The following is an 18528-nucleotide window of genomic DNA, read 5'->3' as shown; positions in this document are numbered from 1 at the left end:
CATTTTATGTTTTTGCCCCTCCCTGATTCAAATTTTAGCTACGCCCATGTTCCGTGTCCTTTGATATTATGAATAATGTTATCTTAGAATATTAAATTATTACTATTAAAATCTGTAACCACACGTTCAAAAGTTGGATAAAATCAACTTCACGGTATCTTAGTATGGTTAGTGAGGTAACTTGCGATTTATTATACGGTCACAGATATGTATAATAATATGTATAATTCCATATTATCTATGATGATACAGTTGAATTTAATGATAAGACGGACAATCTGATAAAACTGATTTTAATTGAATTTGTTAATTTTGAGTGGTATATGTTAATTTACGCCAAAACGTTGAAAAATCGTCACCATTGGAAATCATTATTATTGATATGCTGGCTTTAAGTAAAGTTAAAAGTCCTTATAATATTTTATGGAATATTCCTCGAAAATTATTTCCAAAAAGTTTATCAACAGTATATCTTAATCTTAATCCCAAGTAAAGAATCACTGCGTTTGTTACATTTTTAATAATAATAATTCTTACAGACATTTTCAGTATTCAATTGTTAATTTTTCTTCAAGAAATATGGAAAAGATCAAGAACCGTTTGGCTCTAGAAAGATCGCCTTATCTTTTACAGCATGCAGAAAATCCTGTAGAATGGTTTGTAATATAATTATTTATGTAAATTCAGATGGTAATACCTATAATAAGTTTTAAATTTTATTTAGGTATCCATGGGGCGATGAAGCATTTGAAAAAGCACGCGTTGAAGATAAACTTATTTTCTTGTCAGTTGGTTATTCTACTTGTCATTGGTGCCATGTTATGGAACATGAGTCATTTGAAAATGAAGATGTTGCTGCTGTTATGAATCAATATTATATAAATATAAAAGTTGATCGTGAAGAACGACCCGATGTGGATCAGCTATACATGACTTTTGTTCAGGTATTCATATACAATATATTTTAAGTATTTTTTATGTTGTAAAACTACATTTATAAATCATCATAAATTAGTTTATTAAAATATTCTATAGTATGATTACTATTTAAATATATTTTATAAAATTTTAGTGAGTAAAATTATATCTATCTACTTATCTTATTTTACTTAAAAATTGTTTTCTCCATAATTAATTATCATTTGATTTGTTGAAATAAGTATTGAATAAAGCATTCATTCAATAATTAATCCACTGTGAATGTAACGCTTTGTTAACCAATCCTATACCTATGAATTATTTCTGAGTTTTATATATATCATCTTTATTCTTGTCTAGGCAGCAACTGGTCAGGGAGGATGGCCAATGAGTGTATTTTTAACACCTGATTTGAAGCCAATTGGTGGTGGAACTTATTATCCACCTATTGATGCATATGGACGTCCTGGGTTTAAAACTCTTCTTTTAAACATGGCCAAAAAGGTAAGTTTGTCATATGTTCTAATATCATGTTGTATATTTGTAATACTTAAATGGACGATAAATAATAAATTATTTAGTGGAAAAAAGATTCAACATCTATGTTAGAAAACAGTTCAAAGTTAATGAGAATACTTGGTGATACCACAACTTTTGATATACAACTTGGAACTGAGCTTTCTCAAATCATGAAACCTAACCCCAAAACATGGATTACTTGTTACTCACAATTGCAAAGAATTTATGATGATGATTGGGCTGGTTTTGGTATGCCTCCTAAATTTCCTCAACCATCAATTTTAGATTTTTTATTTCATGTTTCCTACAAAACACCAAACTCATCAGAGGGAAAAGAGAGTTTGAATATGGCATTAGAAACTCTACAAAAAATGGCTATGGGTGGAATACATGATCACATTGGCCAAGTTAGTAATACATTGAGTTAAAATAAAAATAAACATTACAATATGAATACTTTAGGGTTTTGCTAGGTATTCTACAGATGAAAAATGGCATGTACCACATTTTGAAAAAATGTTATATGATCAAGCACAGTTAGCTGTTTCATATACTACAGCCTACCTAATAACCAAACATAAAAAATATTCAGATATAGTTCACGATATATTGCAATACGTCTGCAGAGATTTAAGTCATAAGGTACAATCTAACATTTTTTATTATAAATATACTAAATAATTTTTATCTATTTTTTAAATTACCATAAAAATTATTTTAAAATAACATAGATTATAAAATTATAATTATTATTAATACTACTTTTTTAATTTTTCTTTTTACTACTAATGCCAATTTGTTACATCTTGTAAAATCTGTTTTGATGGTTTAAAAATTAATTTATTAATTTTAAGTTGATATTCTCAACTATTTCCTGATTGATGTTAATGGTTTTTGAACTAATGAACAAGTGTTTTTGTACCTCTAATACAATTATTATTTTTGATGATGAATAATTATACCTTTTTCTATAGCAAGGTGGATTTTATAGTGCTGAAGATGCAGATTCACTACCTACAGCTAACTCTTTTAAAAAACGCGAAGGAGCTTTTTGTACATGGACACAAGAAGAAGTAAAAACTCTATTGAACAAACCTTTACAATCAAAATCAGAAATAAAACTTTCTGATTTATTTTGTTGGCATTTTAGTGTTTTGCCTAATGGTAATGTTCGACCAGACTCGGTAAATTTACAATTATACATTTAAAAAATGAAAATGTTATTTTATATAACAATCATAATGATCATGTACATAGGATCCTCATGGAGAGTTATTAAATCAAAATGTCTTAATAGAGTTTAGAAGCAAAGAAAATACTGCTAAAAAGTTTGAAATATCAGTGGAAAATATGGAGAAAGAACTGGTAATTGCCAAGGCTATATTATTTGAAGCCCGTAAAAAAAGACCACGTCCACATTTAGACAATAAAATAATAACTTCATGGAATGGTAAGATCTATTAATCTATTTTTATTTATAAAATTATTTCTCACAATAGAAATTATTCAGATTGTGCACTGTTTAATTATTTTTAATAAAAACTCATTGGAACAGGTACTAAGTTTTGAACTTAAGTAATTTGTAAATAATCTTTCAAGCTTGTTTAATTTGTCTTGTGGCAAGCTTTGTTTATATTTAATACATTTTAATGTAATTGACTGTTTCTAGTAGGATGTATTTACATTTATTAATACATAAATTATTTTTTTAATTATTAAGAAAAAAATAAAAGAAACCTACTATACAACCAATAAGTATATCAGTTATATTTTGTTTCGTAGGATTAATGATTACAGCATATGCAAAAGCTGCATCTGCACTAAATGTCGAAGAATATAAACAAAGAGCTATTCAGGCAGCTGAATTTCTTGAAACCTATGCATGGGACTCTAACACTAATGTACTGTTGCGGTCATGTTATGTAAACGAGAATGGGGATATTGCTGATATGTAAATAATTTTTTATGGAATTTTATACATAAATATTTTAATGTATTATTTTTTTTAGAAAAAAACCAATCAAGGGTTTCCTTAATGATTATGCTTTCCTCATCCGAGGTCTTTTGGATTTATACGAGTGCACACTTCAATCAAAATGGTTACTATGGGCAGATAAACTACAAGAACAACAAGATAAATTGTTTTGGGACACAGAAAAATTTGGGTACTATTCTTCTTCCGACGAAGATCCCAGTATTATATTGCGTTTCAAAAATGGTAAGAAATTGTTTCTAGGCAAAACCTACTTGAGATTTATTTATAAATAATATTTTCAGATCATGATGGAGCTGAACCTTCAGGCAATTCTATATCTGCATTAAATCTATTAAGGTTATCAATATTAACCGAAAAATCAGAATATAGTTCTAAAATAGATTCTCTATTTTTGATATTTGCTGGACGTTTATCTAATAATTCAAGTACATTACCAACATTAGTATCAGCACTTACTTTACATTGTGATTCAATGATTTCAGTAATTACTTATTTTAATAATTTTAGAGCAATTTTAAATCATGATTTTATTTTTAGGTATACGTAACTGGTGAATCGGATGATCCAGAATTTAAAGCATTATTATCTGTTATCAGAAATCGCTATAGGCCAGATCTTGTATTAGCCCTCGCTGAAACAAACTCTTTATCAGATCTAGCTCGAGGTCTAGCACAATCAGAAAATGGAAAAGCAGCAGCCTATGTATGCAAAAATAATTCATGCAATTTACCCGTGTACAATCCAAATGAGTTAACTGCATTATTAGATGAAAAAGCTTAATATTTTAGCAAATAAAATATTTCAAATTTAAAATATTATTTATTAAAATAAAATATATATTAAAAATGTGTTTTATTTGGCTATATGTATATTTTTTTCTTTTAATTAAATAAATTTTAATAAAATGTTTACATGTAACCAACTGTTGTCTAATAAATAGCCAGTACAAAAGTAGTTATGGAATATCTAAAAAAAAAGTATCACCAATTGTTTCATAAATCAACCATTTAATTCATGTAAAAACAATATATATATATATATATATATACATTTAAAATAAGTATAGTAAGTGTAATTTTTGTACTGTAATTGCATTCATTTTTAATATTTTGTTACAAAGCAACAGTCAAATATTGACCTTTTTTTATTCCATAGTGAATAATTCCATCTTTTAGAAAAGCCCAAGCCATTTTTGAAGAAGAAAAACCAATGCCAACCTCTCCTTTTTTTGAGATAACAATAGCTCCAGCACTGCCACCTACACGAGCTGACATAGAATCACAACCTTTTTGGGCTGCAATTTCTGGAACTTCACCTATATCACATCATTGTTAGAAATTAAATAATTTCAAATCAAACACAATAACAGTATTTTCTCTTAAATACCATTTTCCATACGATTCATTATTTTTTGAGCCAAACAGTATCTCATTATACTGTCACCATGACCAGTAGTTGAAATAGTACCAATATTATTATCACAGTAGCCACCAGCACCGGGAACAGGTGTATCACCAACTCTACCAGCCATTTTACCAGTTATTCCTCCTGTGGACGTACAAGATACCATATGTCCATTTGTGTCCATACCAATTGCACCAACAGTCCCAACTCCTCTAAAAAAAAATGAAACAACCATCTCCTATAAGAGTACACTATTTTAATAACATACATTTTAGATATTACTGTCCAATTTCAGTTGTGACAGGTTGACCTCCTGATTTCAAAAAATTATTTAAAGCTGTTTTTGCATGTATGGTCATCAAATAATCATCACTAACAGTTTCAAATCCCATTTTTGAAGCAAACTCATTAGCACTTGAACCCATTAGGAACACATGAGGTGTATTTTCCATTACTTTTCTGGCTAATGCAATTGGATGTGCAATATTCTTGACACCAGTTACACTACCTGTATACAGAAACGAGGGATGAAAATATTTACTACTAACAACGTAACATATTTTTGTACATAAAAAAATTCCCTACCAGCTTTCATATCTTTGCCTTCCATAATAAGTGCTTCCATTTCGATTTCACCCTTGAGATTCAACACCGATCCACGACCCGCGTTGAAAGCTTCATCGTCTTCCATACACTCGACAGCAGCCTGACAAGCATCCGTTATGGATGACGTATTTTTATAGACGGTATGAGCCTTTCTGATTGCAGCTAGTATACCATTAAACTTTGGTTGGTCTCGACTGTCAGGTATATCTCCAGCTCCACCATGCACAACGATAACTGGTTCGTTCATTATTTTTTAACGCGAGACAATAATTTTACAAGTTACAGAAATTTAATAACAGCATAAACACTTCGTACCGATGGTAGACCGAATTTACACGATATCGTATGTATTAAAAATACAAAAATATTTATTTACAAAATAAATCGTATAAAACAATACATCTGACACATTAATAATATACTAGAATGGTACTAACAATTGAATTACGAACCAAATAGATATATAGATTTATCAACTATGCACGCCGTAGTAAGATGATGTTATCACTGGCGCATACCGGACGTAGTTCAGTAAAAGAACAGTTTAACGTCGGCCTATCTATAAAAATGGTTATTATTTTAAGTACCACAGAACATTTCAGTTCATACAACAACCGCAGTTCAAATTCATAGATGTACGTTTCAAGTACATATTCCTTTAGAATGCATTGGTATTAATTGAGCTAGTATCAATTATAATTAATTAACAATTATTCATGTTTATAATTGTTATTGTAATTTTGTACTTTTTGAGCGAACCTTTGGCGTTTCTGCCCAGGGACATATTTTAGGGGCCGAGAGGCGATTGCCAACCCCCTTAATCCGCATTTAAGAAATCGATTATACGAGTATGTGAGATACACATTACAAATTTTTTTAATGTGGATCATTTTATATCGAAATCAAATTACAAGTGGCTGTAAATACTGAATTGAGCATTTTGTCGGGCCCTTAGTAAAAAATCAAATAAAACACAAGCGTAATTTTTAAAACACAGACATGTGTTAAAAATAGAGCTTAAGATGGCAAAAAAAGCCAAGGGAGACTCCATTCACTACCATAGGCGTGACTAGACTTCATCCACAGTGGCAGTCTAGCTAATGACCAGCGCTATGTTAATGAATCAAAAAAAGGCACTTTACATCCAATACAGTAATTTTTTTGGAAAGGGGAGAGGAGGGGTTGCAATTGTTTAACATTTTAAAATGAACCATAATTATTAACAATATTTTAAAAAATTTTCCGGTATACGTAGTGAATTAATTAATGACGTAAATGCCTAGCCAATATTATAAATTCCTAACATTAGTAGTCGATATTGCCAATGCCTATGCATTAACAGACAATATAGGCAAGATTGTAAAATTAAAATATTTTGTAAACACATTTAGAACTATGACTAGAAACTTACCTTAATGTCTAATACTGATAGGCAATATTGATAATTATGTTTAACGAAATATTAATAAAAATATTAATATAAGACGAAATCGATTGGGACCATGATATTTTTCCGTGTTAACGTAAACCCACGTAAATAATATTATTTTATTGCGATAGCCGATACAGATCATATAATATGAACATGAGATATTACAATACAACACTATGTTATTAGTTATAAATTTTTACTGTTATTAGTAAATAAAGAAAACTTTTTATAAATAAAATTTGTAAAAACTATATAAAATTTTTTAAAACTCGGTTGACCGGCACCTTGGGAAAATTGCAGGGGCAGCCCAGGCATCCTAGGCTACTACCGTAGACATGCCTATGATCACTACATAATTTTAAGCGTTCCATATAGTCTTATAAAAAAATCCTAGGTATTATTCATAGATTATACGAAAATAGTCTTGCTTCTGTATTAGGATTTGAAAAAAAAGAATATAATAATTTAGAGTATGGAGTTTATCGATCATAGAAACCTGTTAATATAAATTAAGTGAATTCTATAAAAGTAATGTGCAATATAGCTCAGGGTTCATTTAACAATAATTAACCATCTCATTCAATTTATGAATTTTTCCCTGATGGAAGAACTGGATCAAAGATAATTGAAGCACCGACAAACCTTATCTATAACAGATTAAATACTACAACCATTCATTCAATTCAAATTAAATTAGTTGTAACATTTACCAAGATGATATCGATGAACACTTTGGAAATGAACTTATTAAATTTAAAGAATTTTATAAACATTTTAAAGATGAAAGCATTTTCACAATATTAGTCGACAACATTTAATGTATAAAATATTAATTGATAAGAAAATAAAAGATAGTTTTCCTAATGTTAAAATAGTTCTTCGTATTTATCTTGTTTTTATGATTACAAACAGTAGTAGTGAAATATCTTCTCTAATTTAAAGCACATAAAAAAAATAGATCGCGAACTTCTATGGACGGAGATAATGAGCTCTAAGTCTGATATTTTAAGAAAACTTGATTTTCAAAACGTTATTGATAAGTTTGTATAAATTAAATTAAGAAAAGTTCCAGGCATTTAATTTTAATTACTTGACATTTTTATTTTTATTATTTTTTATTTAATCACTTACACCTAATGTTATGATGATATTACTCATACTAGTTATACTTAATTTTATTGTTTTTATAATTATTTATTATTGAATAAGGTTATTAGTAAATAAGTTAATTTTTACTACTACTAAATATGATTATAAATTTTATTTAATAAGTAAAAAAATATATTTTCTTGTTTATGTGTAAGGGACCACCACATACCTAAATACGTCCCTGCTATAAAACACTGTTTTTTTTTATTATGTTTGTAAATCTTTTTGTCTATGCCGGTGATGATATCGACCGGTAACAATAAAAGTGATAATTTTTACGTCACCTTATCTTTAATGCTGTTCTAGTCAAGTATACGTTGAACGCATGAACGAAAAACTTAACAAATAATTGATAATTTTAATTTTGCAAACTTTTAAAGTAATGAGAAAATGAATCAGACGATTCGGTGTGAAGTACTTACATGTATAGTTACAACAGTTGTTACGTGAAAAGTAATTTTCGGAAAAGACGGTTTTCATTCGACTATAGTTCAGAAGATCTAGATACAGTTTGGAATGTTAAAATTCTAGGGACCGAAAAAATACTGCTAAACAACGTGAAATAGTGATATGGGCTCGTGGAAAACGTTGAGGAATAACCGAAAATTCCAAAGACTATTTATATCCTAACCGTCATCGATGACTTACGAGTATATTATAAAAGGTTCACTTCTACCCAGGAGCAGACTAAGGCTCTGAAGGTCCGTATGGATAAAAGTTAGTTTATGATATAACTAACCTAATCTAACTTAAGACCCAAACATACATTTTTTGGAGGGCTGGATGACCACCTACCCACTCTGATATTTTGTCACTTTTTACTTACAGTAAGTATAGTAGAGAAACCTCTACCGAAAAATAAAAATATTCGCTACGAATTACATTTGTAAATATTGATTGACACTTTATTCGAATATTTTGAACAGTACAATTTTTTTTAGTTACCTCCGTTTATATTCATATAACGCATCGATTATTGAAACATGGTTTTGCTCTCGGCAAAAGTATAAACACATCAGCCACCATTCTTAGGTTATTTCATTAGCTATAACTAGAGCTGGGATTTAAATACAAATTTTTTTTTTCTGGTATCCCGACACATAGGTCCGTAGGCGAAAATGTGTTTCAAATGATACTGATTAATTTAATGTAAATTTTATTCTGCGTTTTTTTTGGTTTTTTAACAAATATAACTAAAAATGCATTTATACGACATATTTTGCTGTTTTTAGGAAATTTTTCAGAATTTATATATAAATTCTTAAATATTAGGATATTTGATCATGCGTTACGGTGTCTGTTCGCTTGAGACTTGCGCGTTTAGTATGTTATCTACTAAATTGGTAAACTAATAAATACGAGCATATAGGCCCGTGTACCTATTTCTTCAAAAGTACGAGTATAACAAAATTAAAATAGCCGGAAGAAATTTTTCTAATGAAAAGAGTCCAACAACAATTATAACAGCAACTTATGAAATAAAGTAAATTAAAACTAAATTAAATAAAATATAAATATTAAACAAATCGGTATTTATTATTATTATGTTAAATAAATACAATTAAATATGTTGGGAAACATGATTTTTATAATATAATTTTTAAATTATAATAATTACATTTTTTAACACATTTCAAGAGTGCATTTTTTATGATTTTTAAAGCATTTTTTTGCTATTTTTTAGAGCATTGAAATTCCAGCCCTAGCTATAATCGCATAACTATAATTAACTATTAAATTGTTCAATTTTTAAATGTTCAATACATAAAAATGTTACATACTTTAACTTATTTCACAAAATTGCTATTTACTATATATACTACATTATATAACATTGTTGTTTTTTTTAATGGACCCCTACTATGAAAAATATTAAAAATATTATAAAAAAAAAAAAAAAAAGAAATAGAAACAAAATAACATTTATTGAGATATTTCTGTCGCTGTGACAGGCTAGGTCACTCTTCATAATTAAGGAATACAAATTTCATATAAATTATATTATTTCTTGACCAAGTTTTCCTAAAACTGTTATCCATCGATTACTATGCAGAATTTGTCATCTCGCTACAGTAAATGTATACAGGCAGGCAGTGGTGCCCATAGGTTTTTCATGAACTAGTGCAGTTATAATGATAGAGCTTCCAAATTTATTTTGGTCTTCATCCATACGGCCATGTTCATTTGATCGAAATAATTTTTTGAATGAAATTATTTAGTTTTTCTAATTATTAGATCTAACCCAGATTTTTTTCAACTATTAATAAATATTGTTTACGTTTTATTTTTTAGAAAATCCCTCGGAAAACTTATGTACAATAAGGAAAAATGTGTCGAAAATTAAAGTTAAATTTTTTTTATGATATAAAGATTTATTTATTTTTTTGATTTTTTTAATTAAAAAATTATAAAATGGACTACATTGATTTGTTTTGTTATTTTTTATAATCTTTAATTATATATTCAGCATAGTTAAAAAATATGTGTACTACTTTATCAAGCTAATGTACTCGTAAAAAGAAAATTTCGAAATTTTTGCTAATTATTTCCTGTTTTAAGTATTTTTTATTTTTTATTAAATATTTTTGTTCAAATTTATGTTTTTTAAATGTTTATTTAGTGCTTATAATTATATTTTAAACTGTTTTTTAAGCATTTATTTTAATGATTTTAAATACTTTAAGTCCCGAGCCCTGGTTATTAAACATTTATATTTGTTTGCATATTTGACACTGCCAACTCTTTACATTTTATTCAACGATCTAAATATTCAGATGAATATTTATACATTTATAGGGTTTGCTTCAAAGACCAGAGTAGGGCCCTCAAATGTAAGTTAGCCCCAGGACCTACGAGAAATCAGTGCAATCGCACCACTTGGTACCCTTAGTGGGCGTCACTGCAGGCAGGTACCTATGACAATATTTCCGAATCATTTGGTCCTGAATTATTATTTCACCGACTATAACAATAATTAAGTTAGGAAAAACTGTATTATCTTACGGACACATACGAAGGTGGAAGGTCTTATTCATTTACGGATTAGATTTTGGTTGAAAAGTCTGCGTAATAAGATTATCAACATTGCTTGAATTGCAAAAATTAAAGGTAATAAGCGTTGTCAGTGAATATAAAATAATGCTCAAAGTACTCTCGACGAAAATATACGTGGGGCCATGCCCCAACAGTCGGAGTATGTTACGGCCCTCTCTCCCCTTCGATTCCTTTTTGATGTACAACGTCCGGTGCGGTCCGATCTCCCGCATGGCTGTTCTATTAATATCAACTATTAATATTAATAGAACTATATAGTGGTGATACAACAAACTATGTATGATGAGCGCACGCTTCTGCAACTGCACAACCATAAATAAGTATATAATATGTGTACTTAATAATATGTATATATAATAAGTTTATAACGCACAATCGACTGGTCTTTGGACCTTCACTGCGCAGACGTAAACTAATAATTACGGACCTTTGGCTCGGGCGCGGGAGCAGCTGATCGACTTGTTTACGTCGTCATTATTTTTGGAGGACGAATGTTCAACAGGTGTACTTACCGATTGCTGATAACACTTACTGATAACGGTCGGTTTTCACTTCCTGGTTGCAACAGCATGGAATTCAAAAGGCTAACGTAAGAGACGATGTGCTCCAAAAACGACGTAATTCTGCCACTGTCGTCAGTTCTCCCGACGACGTGACCTAAGAACGAATTCCGAACAATGGCCGCTACGACGAATAAACTACGAGCCCTGATCATGGGTGCCCCGGGCTCGGGCAAAGGTACGGTATCTGAACGCATAGTGCGTGCGTTCGACATACTTCACGTATCAAGCGGCGATATTTTGAGGAAAATGATACGAGAGAAAACCGATATCGGTGTCCAGGTGAAAAAGTAAGGGTTTATTATACTCGTCAGCTCGCAACTGATTCCTATAATCACATGTTTGTATAACCTGTTGCTCAGATTCGTCTCTAGCGGGCAACTCGTGCCGGACGAGCTCTTGTTAAAGGCCATCGACTCCGAGTTAAAACGCTTGTCGTCGGCCGACCGCAGTTGGCTACTAGATGGATTTCCCAGGACTAAAGCACAAGCTTTGAGCCTGTTTAATGTGGCACCTGTCCAAGTAGTCATCAGTCTTGATGTACCTTTTGAGGTCATCATAAACCGAGTAAAAGGTCAGAATAAACGTTTTAAAAAAAATAATTATGGTATTTGTCTCTGCAGATATATATTACTTTATTGTTCAATAACAGGTAGATGGATACATGCACCAAGTGGACGGGTATACAACAACGATTTCAATGCCCCTAAGGTACCAGGTCATGATGACATTACTGGCGAACCACTTGTGCAACGTGAAGATGACAAGCCAGAATCTGTACAAAAACGATTAAAAATATATTCAGAGATGGCCGGTCCTATATTAAACTACTACGCCAAGCAAAACGTTTTGGTGCAATTTTCAGGAAAGACCACCAACGAGATTTGGCCTCAGGTCTACAAATACTTGGCCACTAAAATTGAACCCAAGGAAAAACTCTAATAAAACTGTATTGTAATAAATTGCTAATGAAAAAAATACCGTTTACACTATTATATAACTATATTGTTCAAAGCTATTTATATATTTAAGCATAAAAAAATGTACATTATGTTTTATTCTTGTTGAAAATTTCATAAAAAATATATTGACATATTATGGTTTATTATTTATATATTATGGTTCTTTTACATAAATGTTTTCAATTGTAACCAATAAGTTTTTACCAATTAAAGATTAATAATTAGTTAGTTGAATATTTAAAATTTTTAAGAATAATTCTTGAACATGATTACACTTCATAATCAAAACATTAATATTTATAATGGGTAATATGATAAAAAAAAAACTCAAATTGAACTTGTATTAGACTATAAACACTCATTTGCAGCAATGTACATATTTTGAAGAAGTGAAAATATGAAATTAATTTAACAAATATCAAGTTACAAAAGTACTCAAGAATTAATTAAATATCCAAGACAATAGTACTTAATCCTATATATGATTATTTAAAACTTAAGCTATTAAAATACATTATTCATTTTAATGTGAAAATTGACTATACCCAAAATCTAATAGGTTAACTATTTTATAGTTACATCACTATATTGTATTAAAATATAATTTACAAACATATGTGGTAAAAAAAAAATAACAATTTGTATATTATTCAAAAAGTTTAGTTAGATTAATTTTGTATGATTTTGTAACATTTGGAATAGTTACAATTTCTTCAATTAGTAACTGACCTTTAACCATAGTAGGATATTAATTTAACTTGAACAATATTGTACAATGATGATGTTAATAATATGAGAATTTCTAAAAAAACAATCAGAATCATACAGGTAAATAATTAATGGGAAATCGTTAAGAGTTGTCATCACACTTATGTTGATAGCCACAATAATTTTAATGGTCACAACAATTTTTCATTCAAAATTATTTCGTAAAAGTATCAAGAAGCAGATTTGTTTATTAATTAATTCAATAACGAGTAGCAAAATATTAATTTACAAAATCACTAGACATTTTTAATTTTTTTAATTTTTTTGTTTGATATAACTAATGATTTTCTTTTAACAGGTGTTTTACCAATAGGAGTCTTCGGACTGTCTCTATCATCCAAGTTGTTTTCTTCATTACTAAATTAAAGACAACATTATAACATTAACAGTTATAAACTAATTTAACCATTAATACTAAGCTCATAATTTGTTCAACTTATTAATGTGTAATATTATTCCATTTTTATTCATTACTTTGTTTTGACAGTGTTAATTTTCTGAACAGCATGTCGCAGTTTATTCCAATTTTTACGACCGGCTTGATTGAATCTGCTAGTAGAGGCTTCTAAAATCTCTATGAGCCGAACCCAATCACAATTATGACGAGAGAATTTATTATAACAAATTATGCATAGAATATTTAATAACTCATTTATGTAGCGTTGTCGTCCAGATACATCTGGTTGGCTGTTGTCTAATGAAGAAAAGAACTAAAACACACATAATTTACATAAGTAAATCATTTAACTACATTAAAATAACGAGAAAAAAAACAAATTATTACTTGTATAACATAATCTGACAAACTCTTTTCAATTTTGTCAAGTGTATTATCATCCTTTAATTGTTCCAAGAGTCTTGTATTCTGATAAAATGATACTAACATACATACAGCTTGTGATCGTCTAAACCATCTTACAGAATCATTAAAGGCATACGGCAAAATATTCTCAATTACATGCATGTTTTGTTTCCATGATACTTTTGACAGTAAAGACTCAAATAAAGATACAGGTAACAAACAGTCTCTATTTAACAAAAATGATAAGTAATAAAATCATTTATTTTAATTAATAGCATTTTAGTAAAAAATTACCGTTTGGTGAAAAAATCTTTAAGTGATTCTTCTATAATGTTGATCACTTTAGATGATTTTTCTTTCTTTAATTGCATGAAAGAAATTATATTAACATATACTTTTACAAGGAATGTACAACATTGTGTAATATGGGTACTTATATCCAAAAACACAGGTGTTGCTGAAAAGAAAAAAAAAATGTAATTCTCCAACGTTATTTATTTGTTTTATATGTATTTTATGTACTTACTTCGCACACCTTTATTCATTAAAACTTTTAAAACTGTTGCAATTAATTCATCATCAACAGTTTTTGTATCGTAAACTTTTTTCATTTGACTGATTTTTTTTAAAGCCGATCGAACTCTAGTCTCTAAGGGTTGCTGTTGAATATCCTTGATGCAATATTCCAATAATGAAAACAAAGTAGGAATAGTATCCATAACAAGACAAAGAGATGGTTTATTATCCAAATATATATCCACTAAATCCATAACCCTATAAATTTGAATGTTTGAAATAAAATTAATTTAATATTTAAAATAAATTATGATTGTATACCTTAATCTGAAATTAATCTTTTCTTTAATATGTTTAGAATTCTTGTTTGAATTCTTTTTATAGTTTTTAAATGCTTCAGATAATAAATCGTCCATTACTTTCCCTTCTTCCTCAGTCATATCATCAATATCAACAGACTCCTAAAAAAAAAAAAAACCAAAAAAATAATTTGATATTTATTTTAATTAAAGGTTAACAAATAATAAATATAATTACATCATCTGAATGTTGATTAGCAGACATCATGGCTTTATGTAAAGCCAATTTTAATTGTTCAGTATTATCTTGATCTTCATCACTAGATTGTTCATCAATTTCTGAACCATCAGTTTCTTCATCATCTTCATTATCCAAACCATGACCACTAATTCCATTGCCATTAACTTTTGATTCAGCATCACTATTTTCTTCTTCATCTTCATTATTATTTTCTGATTCTGAATCTTCATCACTATCATCAAATGAATTTGATGCAGTATCATACTCAGGATTTAAAACCTAAGTTAAAAATTAAATATTTGAGTTGTTAAAAAACATATACAATGAAGAAGAACATACTTGTAAAATTTGATGAGATGCTTGAGGTGTCAATTCAAGACATAAATGTGAAAATATACGAGATATTAACTGTCTCAATAAATAAGATTCTCTAGCTAACAATGACAACATTATTTCTACAACGACTTCAATCCATTTAAGTTCTTCATTATTTTCATTTTCTTGATTATCATTTTTATGATGTTCATAACAATTTTGTAATTCCTTAAAATATTAAAAATGAGTAACTAAGTCAACTACTTATAAATTTCAAGTTGTATCTTACTTCTAGAGCATCAATAGCCACTGATGGTTCAACAAAGATATAAAGCCCAAGTTGCAAGAATAATGTATGAAAAACAAAAAGAATAGATTGTTCTTTAGATTTAGCTTTACATTTTTTTAATTTCTCTTCAATTTCCTTAGTGGTTTTTATCATTTTTTCCCAACAACTCATATCCTGTAACATTTTAAAATATAAATTATTTTATTTATTAAACATTTTTTTTTTTAATAAATACATCTTTTGATGATTTAAATCGAAGTTGACGATTGCCATTTAATAATTCATCTGTATGATGGACAAGAGTTGATAAAGTTATTCTAAATGTTTCCATATTTGGTTGTTTATGACTCAGTGCTTTCAAAAATGAATCTTTTATAATAGCTGAAAACATATATCATAGTATATATTAATTTATTATATGAATTAAAAACAATTATAATTTATAATAGTAATCAATAGTGTTAACTATAAATTTCACCTGATAACTCATGACTTATATAATATTTTTCACTAGCATTTATAAAAAAAGCATTTTCCAACATGAACTTCATTTGTTCTATTTTCCACATAATATTAGCGTTAACTTGAAGACCTAAAAGTCTATAAATATAAAAGAATATATGAAGTCAAAATTTAAAAGATAAATAATTGTGTTTTTAATGGCACATACCTAGCAAGAAGTTGAGCTGCATAGCCACGATCTTGAATTTTCCAAAAATGCATCTTTTCATTGTTTTTCTTTTTTTTCATTAATATGACTTGATGACATTGTTTAGCCAAAAGCTTAATATGATCTTCATCCATTTTAATCAAACAATTCTGGATAATCTTTATACCTAGAAAATTCAAATTATTATATAAACATTTTAATTGTTAATATATTAAAAAATAACTAAAAACAATATGTACCTGTTATTTTTTCTACCATCATATCTCCAGGTGGTAAAATAAATTTCAATAACACTTTATATGCAATACTGGCTGTAGCTGATGAGTTTATTCGATCTATTACAGATGATATACTTAAACGAGCATAATACACTAGTTTTTCAGAATTAGGACGAGAAAATGATGACAGAATCGCATCCACAAACCACTTAGATAGCAACAAGTGGATACTATCGAAAGAAATATTTTTCACTAAGCATGCAAACGTTTTCATTGCTCCCATTAGATGCAAGCGATTGTGTCTACCAACATAAAAGTGTTGTTTAACGATGGACCAAAATGTTGAAATGAGTGCATCACTATTGCTTGAAGATGTTAAAGCAATAGCAAAAGTTTCATAGACTGGATGTTCAAGGTAATCATAAGAAGAAGCATGCTAAACATATACCAAAAAAAAAAAAAAAACAATAAATTAAAATACACCAATGAATTTTTATAAATAAAACTTACAAAAACTAATATTTTAGCAATATCATTCATTGATTCATTACATAAAAGTTCAGTACTATTTTCCATAACTCTCGGAATAAATTCACTATTAATTAATTGTGGGTAACGAATATGTACTTGTATTATACAATATAATGAATCTTTTGTGATAGGAATTCCAATGTATTCTTTTAAATAAGGCCAAATGACTTCCGTAAATAAAACATTGTTTGACTAAAATATAAAAAAAATGTTTTGACATACTTAAATACATGAAATTAACATATAAATGTTTAATATACAGTAAATAAACCACTTACTGAATCAATTCCTTCAGTAAAGACCTTGAAAGTCAACAAAGGTAAATAAGATCTTGTTTTCATATTATTACAAAGTTCAGCAACAATAGCTTTTTGGGTATCTATTGATCCAGCACTAAACACTCCACTACGAATCATAGCAGTATAACATAATACTTTACCAGATAAAATATCGCCTTCTTCCTGTAAAATTTAATTTCTCATCATAACTTGCAACAATAAAATGTACTTTAATCAATAAAGGAAAAAAGCATTGTTAATATCAAATTGTTGATATCTTTAATTTTTATATTAATTCCTAATGAATACTTTGGCATATTAAGCAATAACCTAAAAGTAATTTCAGTACTGTACTTACAGCTTTTGAGTCAAATTTAGTCAATTCCTTATCAACAATATTCTTGAAGCTGTCTAAATCAAACCAAGGTTTGTCTGTTAATTGCCTAACAATCACTACCAAAAGGGAAAAGTATACAGAACGGACTCGTGTCTTTGAAGATCCTAACCCGCGTACCAATCTTGTTAACACATAGTACACTTCTTTCTGTTGTAGTTCATTCAACTGAAAAGCAACGGAACACTACGGTAAATTGATATAATTAACAATCGTGGTGGAACTTACCGATTCGTTGCCAAATAGATGTAAAAATTTCACTAATTGCATACATAGTTTTGATTGAGCGTTTTGCGGCGCTTTGATGACTTTCCCAAAGAAATCCAAAACCGATTTACTAGCCATTGTGGATACGATTCAAAAACTGTTCAAAACGATCTCATTCCCGGTTAAATAAGTCGAGTTAAACAAATTGCAAAAGAATAATTTACGTGTGACAGTTCAAATTTCGCACATTAGGTCGGACCGGAGTTGAATGAAAACACGTGATAATCGTTTGTTTATTAGCACTGATGTTAGTAACGAATGTGTTTCGATCCGCGGTGGTAAGTTAGAAGGAACTGGTGCATTTAAACCATAGATAATAGAAGAATCTTCTATTATCTAT

At 28.8% G+C, this 18528-nt stretch overlaps 4 protein-coding genes across 6 annotated transcripts; 2 read left to right on the top strand and 2 right to left on the bottom strand.

Moving 5' to 3' along the window:
- Positions 1–238: 238 nt before the first annotated feature.
- LOC112693780 (spermatogenesis-associated protein 20) lies at positions 239–4240 on the top strand. Of its 3 annotated transcripts, none has more exons than XM_025568984.1 (12): positions 239–489; positions 540–656; positions 725–944; positions 1279–1422; positions 1500–1844; positions 1900–2079; positions 2412–2621; positions 2695–2887; positions 3220–3388; positions 3447–3655; positions 3715–3914; positions 3971–4240. In XM_025568984.1, the coding sequence occupies exons 1-12, from the start codon at positions 383–385 to the stop codon at positions 4211–4213; spliced, it is 2337 nt and encodes a 778-aa protein (XP_025424769.1). In that variant the 5' UTR covers positions 239–382; the 3' UTR covers positions 4214–4240. The 3 variants fall into 3 exon arrangements, with proteins under 3 accessions (XP_025424769.1, XP_025424771.1, XP_025424770.1); XM_025568986.1 differs by having other exon boundaries at positions 241–395; positions 3971–4239; XM_025568985.1 differs by having other exon boundaries at positions 397–489; positions 550–656; positions 3971–4239.
- A 180-nt stretch (positions 4241–4420) lies between these two features.
- Positions 4421–5958, bottom strand: LOC112693781 (isoaspartyl peptidase/L-asparaginase). The gene is made up of 4 exons (XM_025568987.1): positions 5423–5958; positions 5120–5345; positions 4820–5049; positions 4421–4748 (listed from the first exon to the last, which is right to left on the bottom strand). Exons 1-4 carry the CDS (start codon positions 5688–5690, stop codon positions 4546–4548), a joined length of 927 nt encoding a protein of 308 aa, XP_025424772.1. The 5' UTR covers positions 5691–5958; the 3' UTR covers positions 4421–4545.
- A 5636-nt stretch (positions 5959–11594) lies between these two features.
- On the top strand, positions 11595–12664 carry LOC112693770 (GTP:AMP phosphotransferase AK3, mitochondrial). The gene is made up of 3 exons (XM_025568964.1): positions 11595–11928; positions 12001–12212; positions 12291–12664. The coding sequence occupies exons 1-3, from the start codon at positions 11756–11758 to the stop codon at positions 12578–12580; spliced, it is 675 nt and encodes a 224-aa protein (XP_025424749.1). The 5' UTR covers positions 11595–11755; the 3' UTR covers positions 12581–12664.
- Positions 12665–13112: 448 nt separating this feature from the next.
- On the bottom strand, positions 13113–18266 carry LOC112693769 (DNA polymerase V-like). Its single transcript, XM_025568963.1, has 17 exons — positions 18150–18266; positions 17886–18089; positions 17528–17710; positions 17229–17441; positions 16740–17154; positions 16501–16666; positions 16309–16430; positions 16066–16211; positions 15831–16004; positions 15566–15769; positions 15224–15505; positions 15008–15147; positions 14697–14944; positions 14465–14627; positions 14153–14396; positions 13843–14078; positions 13113–13725 (listed from the first exon to the last, which is right to left on the bottom strand). Exons 1-17 carry the CDS (start codon positions 18264–18266, stop codon positions 13605–13607), a joined length of 3378 nt encoding a protein of 1125 aa, XP_025424748.1. The 3' UTR covers positions 13113–13604.
- Positions 18267–18528: the final 262 nt, after the last annotated feature.

Source organism: Sipha flava, unplaced genomic scaffold, assembly GCF_003268045.1.
Source record: "Sipha flava isolate LNK unplaced genomic scaffold, YSA_version1 99_pilon_pilon, whole genome shotgun sequence".
NCBI lineage: Eukaryota > Metazoa > Arthropoda > Insecta > Hemiptera > Aphididae > Sipha > Sipha flava.
Note: the sequence above shows the minus strand (reverse complement) of the source record. Positions and strands in the feature narration are given on the sequence as shown.

Bases quoted from the DNA above. Each gene is read 5' to 3' on its own strand.
- LOC112693780 (XM_025568984.1), top strand. From the start codon at position 383: ATGCTGGCTTTAAGTAAAGTTAAAAGTCCTTATAATATTTTATGGAAT. The intron at 657-724 runs GTTTGTAATATA...AATTTTATTTAG, and splicing joins GCAGAAAATCCTGTAGAATG to GTATCCATGGGGCGATGAAG. The intron at 3,656-3,714 runs GTAAGAAATTGT...TAATATTTTCAG, and splicing joins TATATTGCGTTTCAAAAATG to ATCATGATGGAGCTGAACCT.
- LOC112693781 (XM_025568987.1), bottom strand. From the start codon at position 5,690: ATGAACGAACCAGTTATCGTTGTGCATGGTGGAGCTGGAGATATACCT. The intron at 5,050-5,119 runs GTAATATCTAAA...ATTTTTTTTTAG, and splicing joins GTCACAACTGAAATTGGACA to AGGAGTTGGGACTGTTGGTG. The intron at 4,749-4,819 runs GTATTTAAGAGA...GATGTGATATAG, and splicing joins AATGAATCGTATGGAAAATG to GTGAAGTTCCAGAAATTGCA.
- LOC112693770 (XM_025568964.1), top strand. From the start codon at position 11,756: ATGGCCGCTACGACGAATAAACTACGAGCCCTGATCATGGGTGCCCCG. The intron at 11,929-12,000 runs GTAAGGGTTTAT...CCTGTTGCTCAG, and splicing joins ATCGGTGTCCAGGTGAAAAA to ATTCGTCTCTAGCGGGCAAC. The intron at 12,213-12,290 runs GTCAGAATAAAC...GTTCAATAACAG, and splicing joins CATCATAAACCGAGTAAAAG to GTAGATGGATACATGCACCA.
- LOC112693769 (XM_025568963.1), bottom strand. From the start codon at position 18,266: ATGGCTAGTAAATCGGTTTTGGATTTCTTTGGGAAAGTCATCAAAGCG. The intron at 16,005-16,065 runs GTATTTATTAAA...AAAATGTTACAG, and splicing joins GATTTAAATCATCAAAAGAT to GATATGAGTTGTTGGGAAAA. The intron at 13,726-13,842 runs GTAATGAATAAA...TCTTTAATTTAG, and splicing joins ATTAACACTGTCAAAACAAA to TAATGAAGAAAACAACTTGG.